At 40.2% G+C, this 14,989-nt stretch overlaps 1 protein-coding gene across 3 annotated transcripts in view; it reads right to left on the bottom strand.

The window, feature by feature from the left end:
- Window positions 1-14,989, bottom strand: part of KCNK2 (potassium two pore domain channel subfamily K member 2) — a 137,676-nt gene that overhangs the window by 13,179 nt on the left and 109,508 nt on the right. For all 3 annotated transcript variants that reach the window (XM_071578608.1, XM_071578627.1, XM_071578618.1), the window contains one exon: window positions 12,358-12,497. In XM_071578608.1, coding sequence (XP_071434709.1) covers window positions 12,358-12,497 — 140 coding nt within the window. The remainder of the gene's footprint in view (window positions 1-12,357; window positions 12,498-14,989) is intronic.

Below are 14,989 nucleotides of genomic sequence, written 5' to 3'. Positions count from 1 at the left end.
TCACGCCACTGATGCTACCTGGAGCAAGTGGATTGCCCTGATTACGCAGCGCGCCCGTATAGGAAAATCAAATCGCCCTGGGATCCTGGAAATCATCACAAACTGGCCTGAAGGTGAAAATTTTGGTCTAGCAGATGAAGAGGAAGAGCAGGTGACACGTGCGGAAGAAGCTCCACCATACAATCAATTGCCAAAAGAGGAAATACGCTACGCCCTCTTCACCGATGGCTCCTGTCGCATTGTAGGGACTAATCGCAAATGGAAAGCAGCTGTATGGAGTCCCACACGACAAGTTGCAGAAGCTACTGAAGGAGAAGGTGGGTCGAGTCAGTTTGCAGAGCTTAAAGCCGTGCAGTTGGCCCTGGACATTGCTGAACGAGAGAAATGGCCAAAGCTTTACCTCTACACCGACTCATGGATGGTGGCCAATGCTCTCTGGGGATGGTTAGACCGATGGAAGAAAACCAATTGGAAACGCAGAGGGAAACCCATCTGGGCTGCCGATATATGGCAAGATATTGCCACCCGAGTAGAGAAGCTGATTGTGAGAGTCCGCCACGTAGACGCACACGTGCCCAAAAATCGGGCCAATGAGGAACATCTCAACAACCAACAGGCAGACCGAGCTGCGCAAGTGAAAGTATCACAGACAGATCTGGACTGGCAGCACAAGGGAGAGCTGTTCTTGGCTCGATGGGCCCATGATGCCTCGGGCCATCAGGGCAGAGATGCCACTTATAAATGGGCACGAGACCGAGGGGTGGATTTAACCATGGACATTATCTCTCAGGTTATCCACGACTGCGAGACATGTGCTGCCATTAAGCAGGCTAAGAGAGTGAAGCCCCTGTGGTATGGTGGGCGCTGGGATAAGTATAAGTACGGGGAGGCCTGGCAGGTTGACTACATCACACTGCCACAGACCCGACAAGGCAAGCGCTATGTGCTCACCATGGTGGAAGCAACCACAGGGTGGCTGGAGACACACCCAGTGCCTCACGCCACTGCTCGGAACACCATCCTAGGCCTGGAAAAACAAGTGCTGTGGCGACATGGCACCCCAGAACGAATTGAGTCAGATAATGGAACTCATTTCAAAAACAGCTTAGTTGCTACCTGGGCGAGAGAACATGGCATTGAGTGGGTGTATCATATCCCCTACCATGCACCAGCTGCCGGGAAAGTTGAGCGGTGTAATGGACTGTTGAAAACCACTTTGAAGGCGTTGGGTGGAGGGACTTTCAAACACTGGGATCAACACTTAGCAAAGGCTACATGGCTAGTCAACACTAGAGGCTCTGTCAATCGAGCCGGCCCTGCCCAATCAGAACCCCTTCACACTGTAGATGGAGACAAAGTCCCTGTAATACACCTGAGAGGTATGCTAGGGAAAACAGTCTGGATCAACCCTGCCTCAGGCAAAGGCAAACCCATTCGTGGGGTTGTCTTTGCTCAAGGATCTGGTTCCACCTGGTGGGTGATGCAGGAAGATGGAGAGACACGATGTATACCTCAAGGGGAACTTATCTCTGGGTAAACAACTCATATTACTGTATTTGTAAACACTTAATTATTTGAAAGAAAATTTAAGTTTAATGTAGAGTATCGACATGGAAGAGAATTTAGGGGTGGATAATGTTGTAGTTTGGGATTATTATGTAAATTCTCTCCCCTGCCACTTAACTGCCCAGGCCAGCGGTTAACAAAAGAAGCAGTTAACTGTGATCGCTGGGGTGGGGGCAGGTTTGTCTCTTTTGGTTTTTTTCTTTGGATATTCTCCTCAGTCTTGGCTCGGCGGAAGGGGGGAGTGGGGACTCCAAGGAGGCAGGCTGCCCTGCTGGTTACTGCTGGGGTTTTTCCCTGGCTGTCTTGCCGCTGCCTACTTCGGACCACCTTTTCCTGCCGTGCTGCTGCCTGCCTTGGATTTGCTGCTGGTTGCTCGTACTTTTCTGCTTCTTGGACGGGGAACACAGGGGGAAGAGACTGAGTCCATCTGAAAGCCCACTGCTCGTCTGTTTCGCTGGAGAGGGACTGAAACTCACTCTGCAGCCAGCCGAGCTGTGACAAGGACACTTAAGTATAACCTTTTCTCCCGGAGGAAAACCTGCTGGGTTTTGTTGTTGTTTTTTTTTTTTCTCTTATGGTGTTGGGGAAGTGGGTTGCACTAGTCTGTTTACATATATATATATATATAGATATAGCAGTTATCCTTCTTGTATTAAAATTCCTTTTCTTAAATTTGATAAAGAGTGGTGTGATTATTGTGGAGGAGGCCCCTCCCCTGCTTGTGGGTAAAACATTTTGGTTTTTCCCCTCAAACCGAGACACGATGTCTTTTTCTGTTCCCTTGCCTGGTATGCGTGTCCCTCTGTTTTTCAGAAAATATTAGAGGGAAAAGATTATATTTTGTGAAATTTCTACCTTCTGGAGTAATGTTTCAATCACACAAAGAATTGTATTTTTGTAGCCATGGTGGTCAGAAATGTTTTGGGAACAACACTACCCTGATGGAAACTGGATTATTCAGTCCTGTAATAAGCAATGTTTGTGAGTCCATTCTGGTCAGCAATTATTGTTTGGTTTCACCCGCATAACTTCCATGAGCACATCTGATGACTTGGATGAATTAAACCACATTCTCCAATGGGAGGGTAGAGAGCCCATGAAGTTTGATTATTTTATTTATGGAAGAACATCTATGGTGGCAGCTGTGGGAATATGTTTTGTGGGGATGTGACAGATGGCAGATGCAGAAATGGCTCTTTGGCTCTATCATGGTCTGATTCAATAGAATAAAACAGCCTAAAAAGTGATATAAAAAAATAAGGTCTACAAAAACAGAACCAGATATACTAACAGTTAACACATTTATTTTGTTTTACCTCCTTTCTTTCCCTTAAATATAAAGACTCCAATGTTAGGTATCTCCTCAGTACTATTATTGAGTATTCCCCACCAGATACCTCTTTGTATATGTATATGTCTCCATACTGTAGAAAAGTTATTGGCCTGGTTATCTCAATCTCTAATATTCTGCTTTATTGTTAAATTCAAAAAAATAAATTAAAAAAGAGGTGCGGACATTTTCCTTTCAAAATCAGCTGTTCTATTTAGTGGCTCCATCTACCTCAGAGAACCATCCAACCCCTCTCTCAACCTGATGAGAGTGAAGGAGATCCACCTGCACTAACCACAAGAAACTACTTAGGTTTACAAAAAGCTCTTCCAGTGGAGGCTAAGGTTCTTCAGGAGAACAGCATGTATTCTCTGCCTGCATTATACAGCCAATGACTTTGCTGCAGCCAGACATAGCAAACTTTAAGAACTATACTAGAAGCATAATGAAACCCAAGCCACAGGCAGTTGAAAGACTTGCCTCAACTTTCTCCCACAGGAAAGAGACATGACTGCTTCATAAACTCATTGGATTTTTTTAGCTTATAAAGGTATGCTAAAGAGAATATAGAAAAGGACTTCTAATTTTTACTTGATATTGAGTAAAGAACGATTATAGTAACTCTGTGGTCAAGTACCAGGAAAAACTGTTTATTAACTTTCTAATGTCAGTATCTGGGCTGGTACTTTGTGTGAATATTAAAGCTCCACTTTGGCTATTGAACACCAGTATTACAATTGCATTCATCCCTTGTGAAAGAAAGTATTCCATATCATCCTCAGTCCTTTTTATGCACAAGTGCAAAGCATTGTCCTCAGTGTCAACACAGGTTCTTGCAAGAGCATTCTGCTGAACTGGCTTTGTCTGGGGACTTATCCACAAGACAGCTATCAAAGTCATACACTCAGTGTTAGCAACATGTTTTGGTGTCTTTTTCTAACAATATCCAAGAACTGAGACTGTCTTAAAAAAAAAGTTAAAGTTTCTGGGAATGTTAATCACAAAGATGTAGCCTGAACAGATTCCAGATTAACTATCACTATCAATAAAGTTAAATCACAGACATAGTTGTCACCGTAACCTAAAGGATCAATTACATCCTCTCTCTAAAAATAAAAAGTAAACCATCATAGCATACATTCTGGGAATCTTCATGGGTAATTAACTCCAAGAAATGCCACTGCTATAACTCATCTCTCTTTAATCAATCTCTCTTATTGTGAAGCATAAGTCACCTGCTCTAGTTTTATTTTTGCAAATTCAATAGCACTTGCCATCACTCCCTTGCTGCATGCAGTCCTCACTGGAGGTATTTTTATCTTCCCTGAACAGTCCAGTTGGTATGGTGAGGCAAGGGAGAGCACTGTGGGAGACCAGGGCCAGGCACGGCCACCATCAGGAGAGATACTGACAGTGGCCCCCTGCCCTGCAAGCACACAGGCCATGCTGCTCCTCATGGGAGTGTATTTAGGCAGCATAGCTCTTGCCATCAACACCCCACCAGTATCCCATCAGGACCTGGTATTTAATATGCAATAACAAAACAGCAGGCTCGCAAAGACTTGAGTATGCCCAGCTAAGAGGCATGACATAAACAATATAAATATAGCTACAGCAAGCCAAGAGTGTAGATGTTATCATTTTGTGTTTGTGTGTGTTGAATCTGAAGTTAAGCAGGCATCACATGTCCAAACTAGACAAAATAAAAAAGGTTTGATATGTCAAAAAAAATTTCAAAACCATCAGCAGATTAGTTTCCCTGAGACTCTCAGAACAAGATGTTCTTTCTTATTCATTATGACACATAGTACTATGGCAGACTTTTAAAAGAGTGATCAATAAAGAAACAGCATTTCAGACTGTTCCTATGGCAGGTTCAAGAACACCACATGGGTGAATTAAATTCAGAGAAGGGAAAAGATCAAATTACATTCAGAACCAGCTCAGGCATTTTTACCTTCTCTTTACACCAATACCATTATTTATGTATCTCGGGGACTCAGGGACATTATAGAGGGATGGTGCTGCCACAATTTTTTTTGTTTTGGTTTGGTTTTTTTGTTTGTTTTTTTTTTGTCCTGTTGCTAGTCAGATTTGACTGGAGACCTGGATGATTATACTTGCTGTAGAAAGGTTTTATACTTTTCCCCATCTCACAGAAATTACTATAAACAATCACCTTTTTGATCGTGGCTATTCCTTCTCAAACAAACTTTTCTGCACATCTTGGATGTACAGGAAAAAAGACATCTTAATGCCAAGCAGACTTCTCTTCAGACACTTCTCTTGCCATTTTTGTAGCAATCTGCATTCCCTCTGAAGTTTAGAACTCAAATGTAGAAAGGATTTTCTGGTAATATACTGTTTAGCAACATCTACAGCAGTAGTACCACTTTCCTACAGAAACTCAATGATCCCCTGCTTGCACATCTTAAAATTGTCACCCCTATTAATCACTGCTTTGCAAAATGACTTTTCATGCTATTGCTTTCCCACTGTCTTTGTCTCCCACAAATATTTTCAATTCAGTGCTTTCTAGGAACAAACTTCCAGCACATCAGTTTGATCAGCCCATTAAACTTACAGATATAACATTCTAATGCTACTGCAACTGGCTTTTGTTGGGGAGGGAGGGAAGAGGTGTTTGTATGGGTTTTTGGAGGGTTTTGTTTGGTTTTGGGGAAGGAGGCATAAGAAAAAGAAAAGCTCAAACAGTAGTTTTCTTCAACAGAAGTTGATTCATCTCACTTAAAACAATGCACAATGTATCAAGAATTGACTCACACCTTTGTAATAAGACCCTGATCACCCAGCTGAAGAGTTATTCTTAACACCTTCATTTCTAAGTGAACAGATTTTGTTTCTTGAAACCGCAAGAACCAGATAAAGAGTGCATCATCACTGAACAACTTCCTCTTCCTTGGTCACACACCCTCCCTAAACATCCACTGAGGACTACCTGTTTGCGTGGCAGGCCAGCTCAAGTCACTAAAACTTTTAAAAACCATTTCCCACTTGATTTCACTCATTTTTTTTTCATCTTCTCATGTATACAGGCCACATTTAGGGTTCCTCCTTGGGGCATATGAGAAATGGGCTCAAATTCTCTTTAGGCTGGGACCCTTATTAGTCTGAAGCTAGTAAAGTGAAAAGACAACCAGTAATACAGGGTATGCAATAATCTCCATGACACCATCATGACAAACCTAATTCTGTTTTGACAGATATGAGTGACAGCTCTGTAACTGGTGCCAAGAAGATTAAACTGAATGATGATTCAGATGAGTCAAATTTGTTGAAATTGTTTATAAATATCAAAGATAACAACTGCCTCTTGAATATCCACAAGAACTGATTATGCTACTTCTAATGAAATTTTAAGCTTGGTCTTTATAGCTGGATCAATATTGCTCAATTCAAAAGGCAGACACCCAGCATGAGAAACCACTTGTCCAAACTGAGTGATGTCTAACATAAGTCAATCAGCTGGACTCTTGATATACAGTGAAAAGAACAGCATCCTCCAGGATACAATTTGCCTCATATGGTAGATGTCTTAAAAAATGCAGATGAGTCATGTTACAAACACTCATTTTCTTTCTTCTGCTGACTATAAAGGAAATGTAGATGACTAGGTCAGATACTGATTTCTACACTGGAGATGAATCCCATCTTCACTGATTCAAGTGGAGTCTGGACTAAAGCTTAACAAAGAGAATACTGTGAGGTCAAGGAACTTAGGCACTTTATTTTAAAAAGAGGAATCTGAAATTTATAGCCCAAATGCCAAAGATTCTTGGTTGGGTAGGTATTTTTACTGAAAATACTGAAATTCAGAAGCTGCTGTATATTAAAGTAAAAGAAAATATAAGACAAGTGGAAAAAATCCTGCTGAAAACTTACCTTTCAAAGAGACTAAAATCAGAAGACTTTAAAAGTCTCTGAGTAATCAGAGTATAGAGAATAATGAAGAGGAGGGACTTTAAGGCAAGCTAGTACAGCTGAAGCTGAACTTCAGAGACAGATCGCCTACTTATGATTACAGCACACAGCATGTTCCACTGACTTTCTGACATTTCATCTATCTTACTGTATTAACTGCTTCTAGCAGCAGATCCATCCTTATAAAACTCCCACTTCTGTCACTTCTGTCTCTACTTGTCTTTCACTTTGCTCCCCATTTGATGCATAAAAACTCTATAAAGAGTATTTCAGGAGACAAAAGCCACCTGAATAACTGACTGACATACTGGTTATCTAGATTTTATTATCAAAATATGGAGTTCTTGTGCATTACTGCATACTTGCCTGAGATCCACTTGCATACAGCAAGCTTTCTTGCCTGTATCCTGAAAAAAGGCAGATGTTTTACTTTGTTGAAACAGTGAAATGCGTTATTACTGCAAGATCTTATGTAAACTGCTTTTAAGAGCAATGCAACTGTGTTAAAAAATATTAATAGAACTTCAGCTATTAGGTGATACTCACCATGGGCATGATCCCTCCATGGAATAAGGAGGATTATATTTCATACCCTAAATATGCTACGATCTATCTATCTATCTATCTATCTATCTATCTATCTATCTATCTATCTATCTAATACTTTTTACCCTAGACTACAGAAAAAGGCAAAAAAAATTTATAATTATCATAGAATCATAGAATATGCTGAGTTGGATGGGACCCATCAGGATCCTTAAGTCAACTCTTGGCCCTATGCAGGACACCCCAAGAATAACACCATGTGTCTGAGTCACTGTCCAAACGCTCCTTGAACTCAGACAGGCTTGGTGCTGTGACCACTTCCCTGGGGAAGCAGTTTCAGTTCCTAACCACACTCTGAGTGAAAAATCTTTTCCTGTTATCCAACCTAAACCTCCTCTGACTCAGCTTCATGCCTTTTCCTTGAGTCCTGTCACTGGCCACAAGAGCCAAGAGATCAGTACCTGCCCCTCCCCTCACAAGGAAGTTATAACTGCAATGAGGTCTCCCCTCAATCTCCTCTTCTCCAGGCTGAACAGACCAAGTGACTTCAGCCGCTCCTCACATGGCTTCCCCTCAAAGCCCTTCACCATCTTCGTTGCCCTCCTTTGGACACTTTCCAAGAGGTCAGTATCTTTTTTATACTGTGGTGCCCAAAACTGCACACAATATTCAAGGTAAGGCTGCCCCAGTGCAGAGCAGAGTGGGATAATTCCCTCCCTTGACTGGCTGGTGATGCTGTGCCTTATGCCCCCCCAGGACACGGTTGGCCCTCCTGGCTGCCAGGGCACTGCTGACTCATATTCAACTTGCCATCAACCAGGACCCCCAGGTCCCTTTCTGTGACACTGCTTTGCAGCATCTCATTCCCCAGCCCGTACAAACATCTGGGGTTGCCCCACCCCAGATGTAGAATCCAGCGCTTCCCCTTGTTGAACTTCATACTGTTGGTGTTTGCCTGTCTCTCTAATTTGTCAAGGTTTCTCTGTAGGATCTCTCTGCGCTTGAGGGACTTGATAGCTGCTCACAATTTAGTGTCATCAGCAAACTTACTTAGTATTCCTTTGAGTCTTGCATCTAAGTTGTTAATGAAAATGTTGAAGAGAACTGGGCCTAAGATGGAGCCCCATGGAACCCTGCTCATGACTGGACTCCAGACTGATGTCTATCAAAAGAGATATACCTCTGCTGATCTACAGTTTTGGTTGTTCAGGGGCAGTAAAGGGTCTTTCCAACACCTGGAATCTCTTTGTTTTCATCCTGGACTGTAGTAACATTCACTAGATTTTGCTGCTTGGTCTTAGACTGCTGAAACCCACACAATTGATCCCTACTGAATAACCTGCTCACCCTGTATCTAAAACACATTAGACTATTATTTTTTTCCTGAAAAGTATGAGACAAGACCTATATAAAATCTTATTTACTTGTAGCTGTTGATATCCATACTGAGTACATTTCATGAAGGAACATTTTCAGTATCCTATTTCCAAGGAACTATATTAAACAGTTTCAGTTTTCAGAGTGCATTAGTTATGGTTCTGTGGATTTTATCAATAGTCTCTGCCTCTCAATGCATATGTATGTATGGCCAAACTTCGCGAACGAAGATTTGGGAAGGGCTCTCCCCACGTGGGTGTGCCCTTCCAGCCTGCACAGTGGATTTTAGGTGAGGCTCAGTGTGCGCAGAACTGGCCCCACCGTTTAAGTCCTGAGGTTCATCTGCCACGGCCGAGCGAGCTTGGACGGTGCCAGTGAAGTCCTCAGGACTAGAACCTACAGCACCCGGCATTTCCCAGGAGGTCTCCCATCCAAGTACTAATCTGGGGCTGACCCTGCTTAGCTTCCGAGATCTGACGGGATCGGATGTCAGGGAGGCATTTAACTGCCCCCGTCTCTCAATAGGTTTCAGTATATAACACTGTTTCTAAATTCAAAGGCTCCCTTTAGGTATAATGAGCTATTTCCCCAAGGACTGACTTAATGTTTCCCTATGAGAGGACAAAAAACCCCCATGGTTAGAACTAGGATTTTTCATGGCACGCTTTTCTATTGGAATTCCAGATAAGTTCCTCTGCTATAATTGCACCCTAATACAAACTGGAACAGTCCACTGTTAATTTAGGTATCACTGAAAAAACACACAATACAAGAAATTCAGTTTCCTCTGGCTTCTGCTGGTATGGAGAAGACTTGATGACTACATTTCCACTAAGCTCCCTCAGCTTCTTCACTCAAGTCTTCCTAGGCAAATAGCAACATGATAAAAAAAAATGAAACCTGTAAAGTGAATATTTTTGCAATGCTTCTGTTCAAGCACAGCCAATCTTATAACAAAATATAATATGTTTATATAACTTTTTCCCTAAAAAGTGTCATTAGGATAGAACACAGGAATTATTTTTTGTACTTTTTAACTAACATACAACTTATGCTGTGCCATAATTTAGTTATCAAACTGGTCTCTATCATTTTTAGAACTGTAACATTTTTAAAGTGCCAACCCATTTTATTTCTGTTATGAATTCTCAGATGTGCCTGAGCAATGGGCTAAGAAATAGGGGGGGGGGGGGGGGGAGGGGGAGGGAGATACCTGAGTGTTAGAGATATGATTAATTGAACAAATGGTACCAATCCTGTTATGTCTGTCTTTAATCTAACCTAACAAACATGAGACTTGTACACAGCAAAATCCAAAATACCTGCATCGGCAAGAGAATTCGGTTATATCTGAAGAATGAGGTTTTCCTTACTGTAGACAAAATGAATATGCTTGTTTAGGCTATGAAGGTGAGAAAGAATGGAAAGATGAAACATGGTATGCATTCCCAGTGCCTGAGAAAAGAAAGCTCAGCATTGCATTGTGCTGCATAACCTGGCAAACAGTCTTACTTGATAAAATTAGGAATGCATTTGATGTGTCGGAGGAATCCATGAGTTTTTTCAATCCAAGTTTCTTTAAACCCTTTCCAAAGTTACTCTATATTGAAATAGCTTCACAAGATATTACAAAATTCAAACATTCTTAGTATATTATCATCCTTATAAGACTAAAACCTCAGTGTGCTACACGCAACTCCATAGTCAAGATACTAAGATCTTTGGATAATATGCTGTCTGGATAACAGAAAAGCATGTGAGAAAACTGAGATTAAAGATCAGATTAATTCCAGGAAGAACTACAGTGTATCAACAGTGTCTGAGATAATATAGCAAAACCAATCCTGAACAAGATGCTTTTGCATAGTTCCTAATTACAGTGCCTCTGTCATATTGGATTTTTTCCAAAACATACAGAAAAAAGTAAACCAGGGAAACGAAAGACAATTTAGGAAATGCACTGCATTGAGAACAGTTAGAGACTAGGTGATTGCACAGGGGAACCACACGTATGATTGCCCCACTCCTCTTCCTGGTGCAGAGGGGAAAATGGGCTAGACCAACCTAATTCTGAAGTTCAAAATCAAAGACTAAAACCGTTCAGGTCACTGGCATTTTAAGTGATCTATTGCCTTCCCTGCAGGCAGTGTAAGTCACGTAGGTTTGCTGTTAAAGACACTCCCAGAGCTTTTCCAGAAAACAAAATGGTGATCCTGAAAGCTCTTAAACTTGCAAATAGGAACACATATGTGATACCTGCTGCTCTCTACCTGTGAAGGGCACTAGTAAAGCTCATTGTGTAAAGAAAGTAATAAATATCCTTTCAAATTTACAGCATAGGGCAGAAGATGCTACTCTCGCAACCAATCAAATAAATATTGTCCTCTGCTTCAGCGCTGAGAGCTTATGAATTGTCTGTGTGTAAGCATGCTTACAACAGACCTGCCATGAGCCAAGAGCACAGCAAGGGCAATGGAAAGGGCTGCCCACCCCACACATCTCACAAAGTGGGCTTAATTCTGCTCAAGTGCCCAGCTCACAGCCTCCTGCCTGCTGCCTCCTGCTCAGAAGGTGGCAGGCACCCTGAAGGTCTGGAATGAGTGAAGGTGTACAGGAGTAAGCTACCCTTTACAGCAAAGTCTTTGAGAGCTCAAGGATTGCCAGGAATACATATAGGCATTGATGTCATGCCCTACAGCTAGAAAAACAATTTCAAACAATATAAGTAGTAGGCCACTGAACAGTAGCCAACATATTCATTCCATAAAAACAAATTAGAGTTTTTATATTTGAGTAGCATAAATGAACTGATGCGTGCAAAGGAACTCAAGTTAAATTAGAGAGAAATAATGCATTGCTGCAAACAAAATTTATTTCTCAAACTTCTAGTAAAACCTCAACTGTGTGCTCTACAATGAAAGGAAATTTTATTTATCCTCTAACATTTTCAAAGAAAGGACACTTCCCTAAATAACAAAATTTGAAGTAAAATGTTGTAGCATCACTGGAATAATATACACACATTTACAAGTAAAAATATACTCGAATGGAAAGCAATGTACCTGACTACAAATAACTAGGGATGCTGCTGAAGATACCATGGTAAAACACATCCAGGCATATTTAAATAATTCATTCCAATACCTTGCATGATATGAAACATTTATTTTCTTACTGCTACAAAATGTTCAAAGATATCTCAAATATAACTATTCAGGGATTTAGTACATTTCTTTACACCCCTGCATCCTCTATAGAAAGAAATCAGAATGATTTTTGCCTCAAAAATTAAGCTCTGCATTCCACTGCCTAATAAGAGTTTTAGAAATTTTTTCCCATAAGTCAGGTTCAACTGTGCATATATACTTAATTTAATAGTACATTTAATCTAATTTCATATGCAACCACTTGAAAAGAAATCTCAGTGTGTTTGAAATCTGCTACAAAGTTTGATGCAGTTTGTGATGCAACATTTACTTCATACATAAACAGCTTTGACCCTTGGGCCCTAAGAGCAAAAGAAGTTGTAAGCTCACATGACTTGTAATGAAGGTTTCTAAAAAGGAGTATTTCGTCCCCTTTCAAAATGTTCTTACCTCTTCCTTTGTCTTTTTGGATATGACTCTTAGCCAGTCACCAATCATGCTGAGGACAGCTGCAAAGTAAGCAAGTCCAACAAGGATCCAGAACCACACCACTGGCTTATAAAAATCTAGGTATTCAATATCTGATCCCCCTGAAAAACAATACAGTTAAAATTAAATCAAACTTAACAGTTACAGGTGCAAAAATGGTTTAAAATTAATTTTCCTAGAAAGAGTTACATTTCTTAAAACTTCTGTTTTCTTACCCAGGCAAAAATTCCTAGCAAAAGATTTTGTTGAATTTGAATAATGACATTATAAATTCATCCAATCCTGAAAGCAAAATTTGGAGTATGTAAATTTTTCACAATTATTCATCATATTCATAAATAAACTGATTCAATTGCTGATACATCATAATTTAAGGTAGAGATCATTGAGGACAGCTCAGAAGAAAGGATTTCCTACCTTCTCGAAATAACGACACTGTACTAGATTTTAAGTATTACTCTGGCTGTGATGAGTTCATACTTTGACAAATAATCTGTTTTGCAGGGACTTTAAAACATCTCGAACTTTCAGCCTTAGTAAAGAAGACTAACACCTGAAATAGCAAGTGTCCCTCTTGGGTAGGCAAACATCATCTCTGTTTTGCAGAGAGAAACCAGGGTGCAGGGACTTGAGCTGAATCGATCATACTCAAAAGAAAATGTGGATAAAATAGATGTCAGCTGAAGGCAGATTTTTTGAATCCCACTGCCATAAGCATCAGACACTTCCTTTCAGTGTTAATATAAAAGAAGGATAAACTTCTAGTCTGTAATGGGGCTTTCAGGTACAATACAGCTATAGAGAACAGATGTCTTATTTCCACAGAAAAAAAGTTATGTTCAACCCGAGCTTTTGATAATATGAAATAACTCACATTTCACATCTTGCAGTATAATAAAACAGAAGCTTTAAACTTGCAGGTCAGCTGTGTTACAACAAATAGAATCACACTTCTAGTTTGGTTGCTGCAAATAGTGGTTTGAAGCACATATCTGCACACAACTGAAGAGACTACAGTAAAACCTTTTCCAGCACATTAAGGTAGCCTTTATGGGTGTGTATCTGCATCCTACACTGACACAGTCAAATGAAAATTGGACCCAAAATGCCAAGCATCTTGGTACATTAGCAAGATTAACTCTCATGGAGAGTAATGCTTTCACCTAGCTGTTTTATCAGAGATTACACATAAATAACAAAGAATGATACTTATCTTTGTATGGAAGCCCTCACAGACAGAAATTTTGTTATTTTCATGTCAGTTAGGCCTTTTCATCAAGAAAATATATTGAGCTGCAATGGTTTACTCAACTATCCAAGAGGTGATTCCACATTGTGAAAATGGGTATACTTTGACACTTTTGTAGACTTAAGCAAAGGTAGAAGACAGGGCTCTGTTTGGAACAGAAGACAGCCAACCACCAATAGGCTGTTTGAGACAGCCCAAGATAAAAAAAATCAGAAGTGAAGTAATTTGTCAACAACATCCATCTCATGTCAATCTAGCAAAACATGATTTTAGGGATGATTCACCCAAGATTTATTGTAATTCAAAAACTGGTTGATTACTACCATGTCTTCACTCTATCAGTCTAATGCTTGGGGATTTGTCTTCTTCAGCTGTTCTTACAATGCACAAGAAAGTATCATAAAAAGCATCCACTGAGTTTTTAATTTTTGGCATGTTATGTTTATAAACTGAAACTGGAACCCAACTCTGCCGATCTGCAGGAAGAATTTCCTTCACAGTTTATACTGAATTTATTTGCAGCAAAGTTAATTACTGGGGCAGGAGTTAAGTACATACTCATATTCAATCAGATTTTCTGTACTGTCTGGCCAGGAGATGGCTCCACCTAGCCATGGCCAAAGGAGGTCAGCTTTCCTAAATTTAAAGGGACGAAAAGTATCCAAAGAAACACTCTAGGATAAGGCTTAGCAACTAAAACCATTATTAACTGTTGAGCTTCTGAATTTCAAGGACTTCGTGAGTGAATTCACAATTTAATTGAATCTCAGGGACAGAGAGACATACCTTAGGGTGTTTGTCCTGAGATAACTATTCTCCTGTGATTCTCAAACTGTCATAATGCAGTTAGTTACTTGGGAATTAAATAGGATTTTACTGATAGGAAAACATGCTCAAAAGTCAACTGTACTGAATTCAAAATAAATGAATTCATTAACTACTGAATCACAATTCACTTAAATGTGCATGAATGTATTTGGGTATACTTGTACTGAAGTATATGAGATAATCTAATGATTTGATGGGTAATATTATAAAAAGGATACCAATATGATACACCATCATCTTTCTTTTGCAAAGCAAATTGGTTTATGCAGCCCTTTGGGAAGCAAAATGCTGAAAAGGCAGAAGATAAATTCTGTTGTTTGTTAGGCAAAACCAATTTTGTGGGCTGAGGGACAAAAATTTTTCCCAGCTTTGTTTAACCTCTACCAAAAATAGGTTACAACCACAATAAAGAAGAAATCTCATAACTGGAGCATGCTCGCTCTTTAACTAGCAGTCTCACTGCCATAATCTGTTACCAAGAGCAGCCATACTTTATTGCCAAGATGTTTTGTGGGG

This window comes from Pithys albifrons, chromosome 2 (genome assembly GCF_047495875.1).
Source record: "Pithys albifrons albifrons isolate INPA30051 chromosome 2, PitAlb_v1, whole genome shotgun sequence".
Classification (NCBI taxonomy): Eukaryota; Metazoa; Chordata; class Aves; order Passeriformes; family Thamnophilidae; genus Pithys; species Pithys albifrons.
This window is presented reverse-complemented; position numbering and strand designations above follow the sequence as displayed.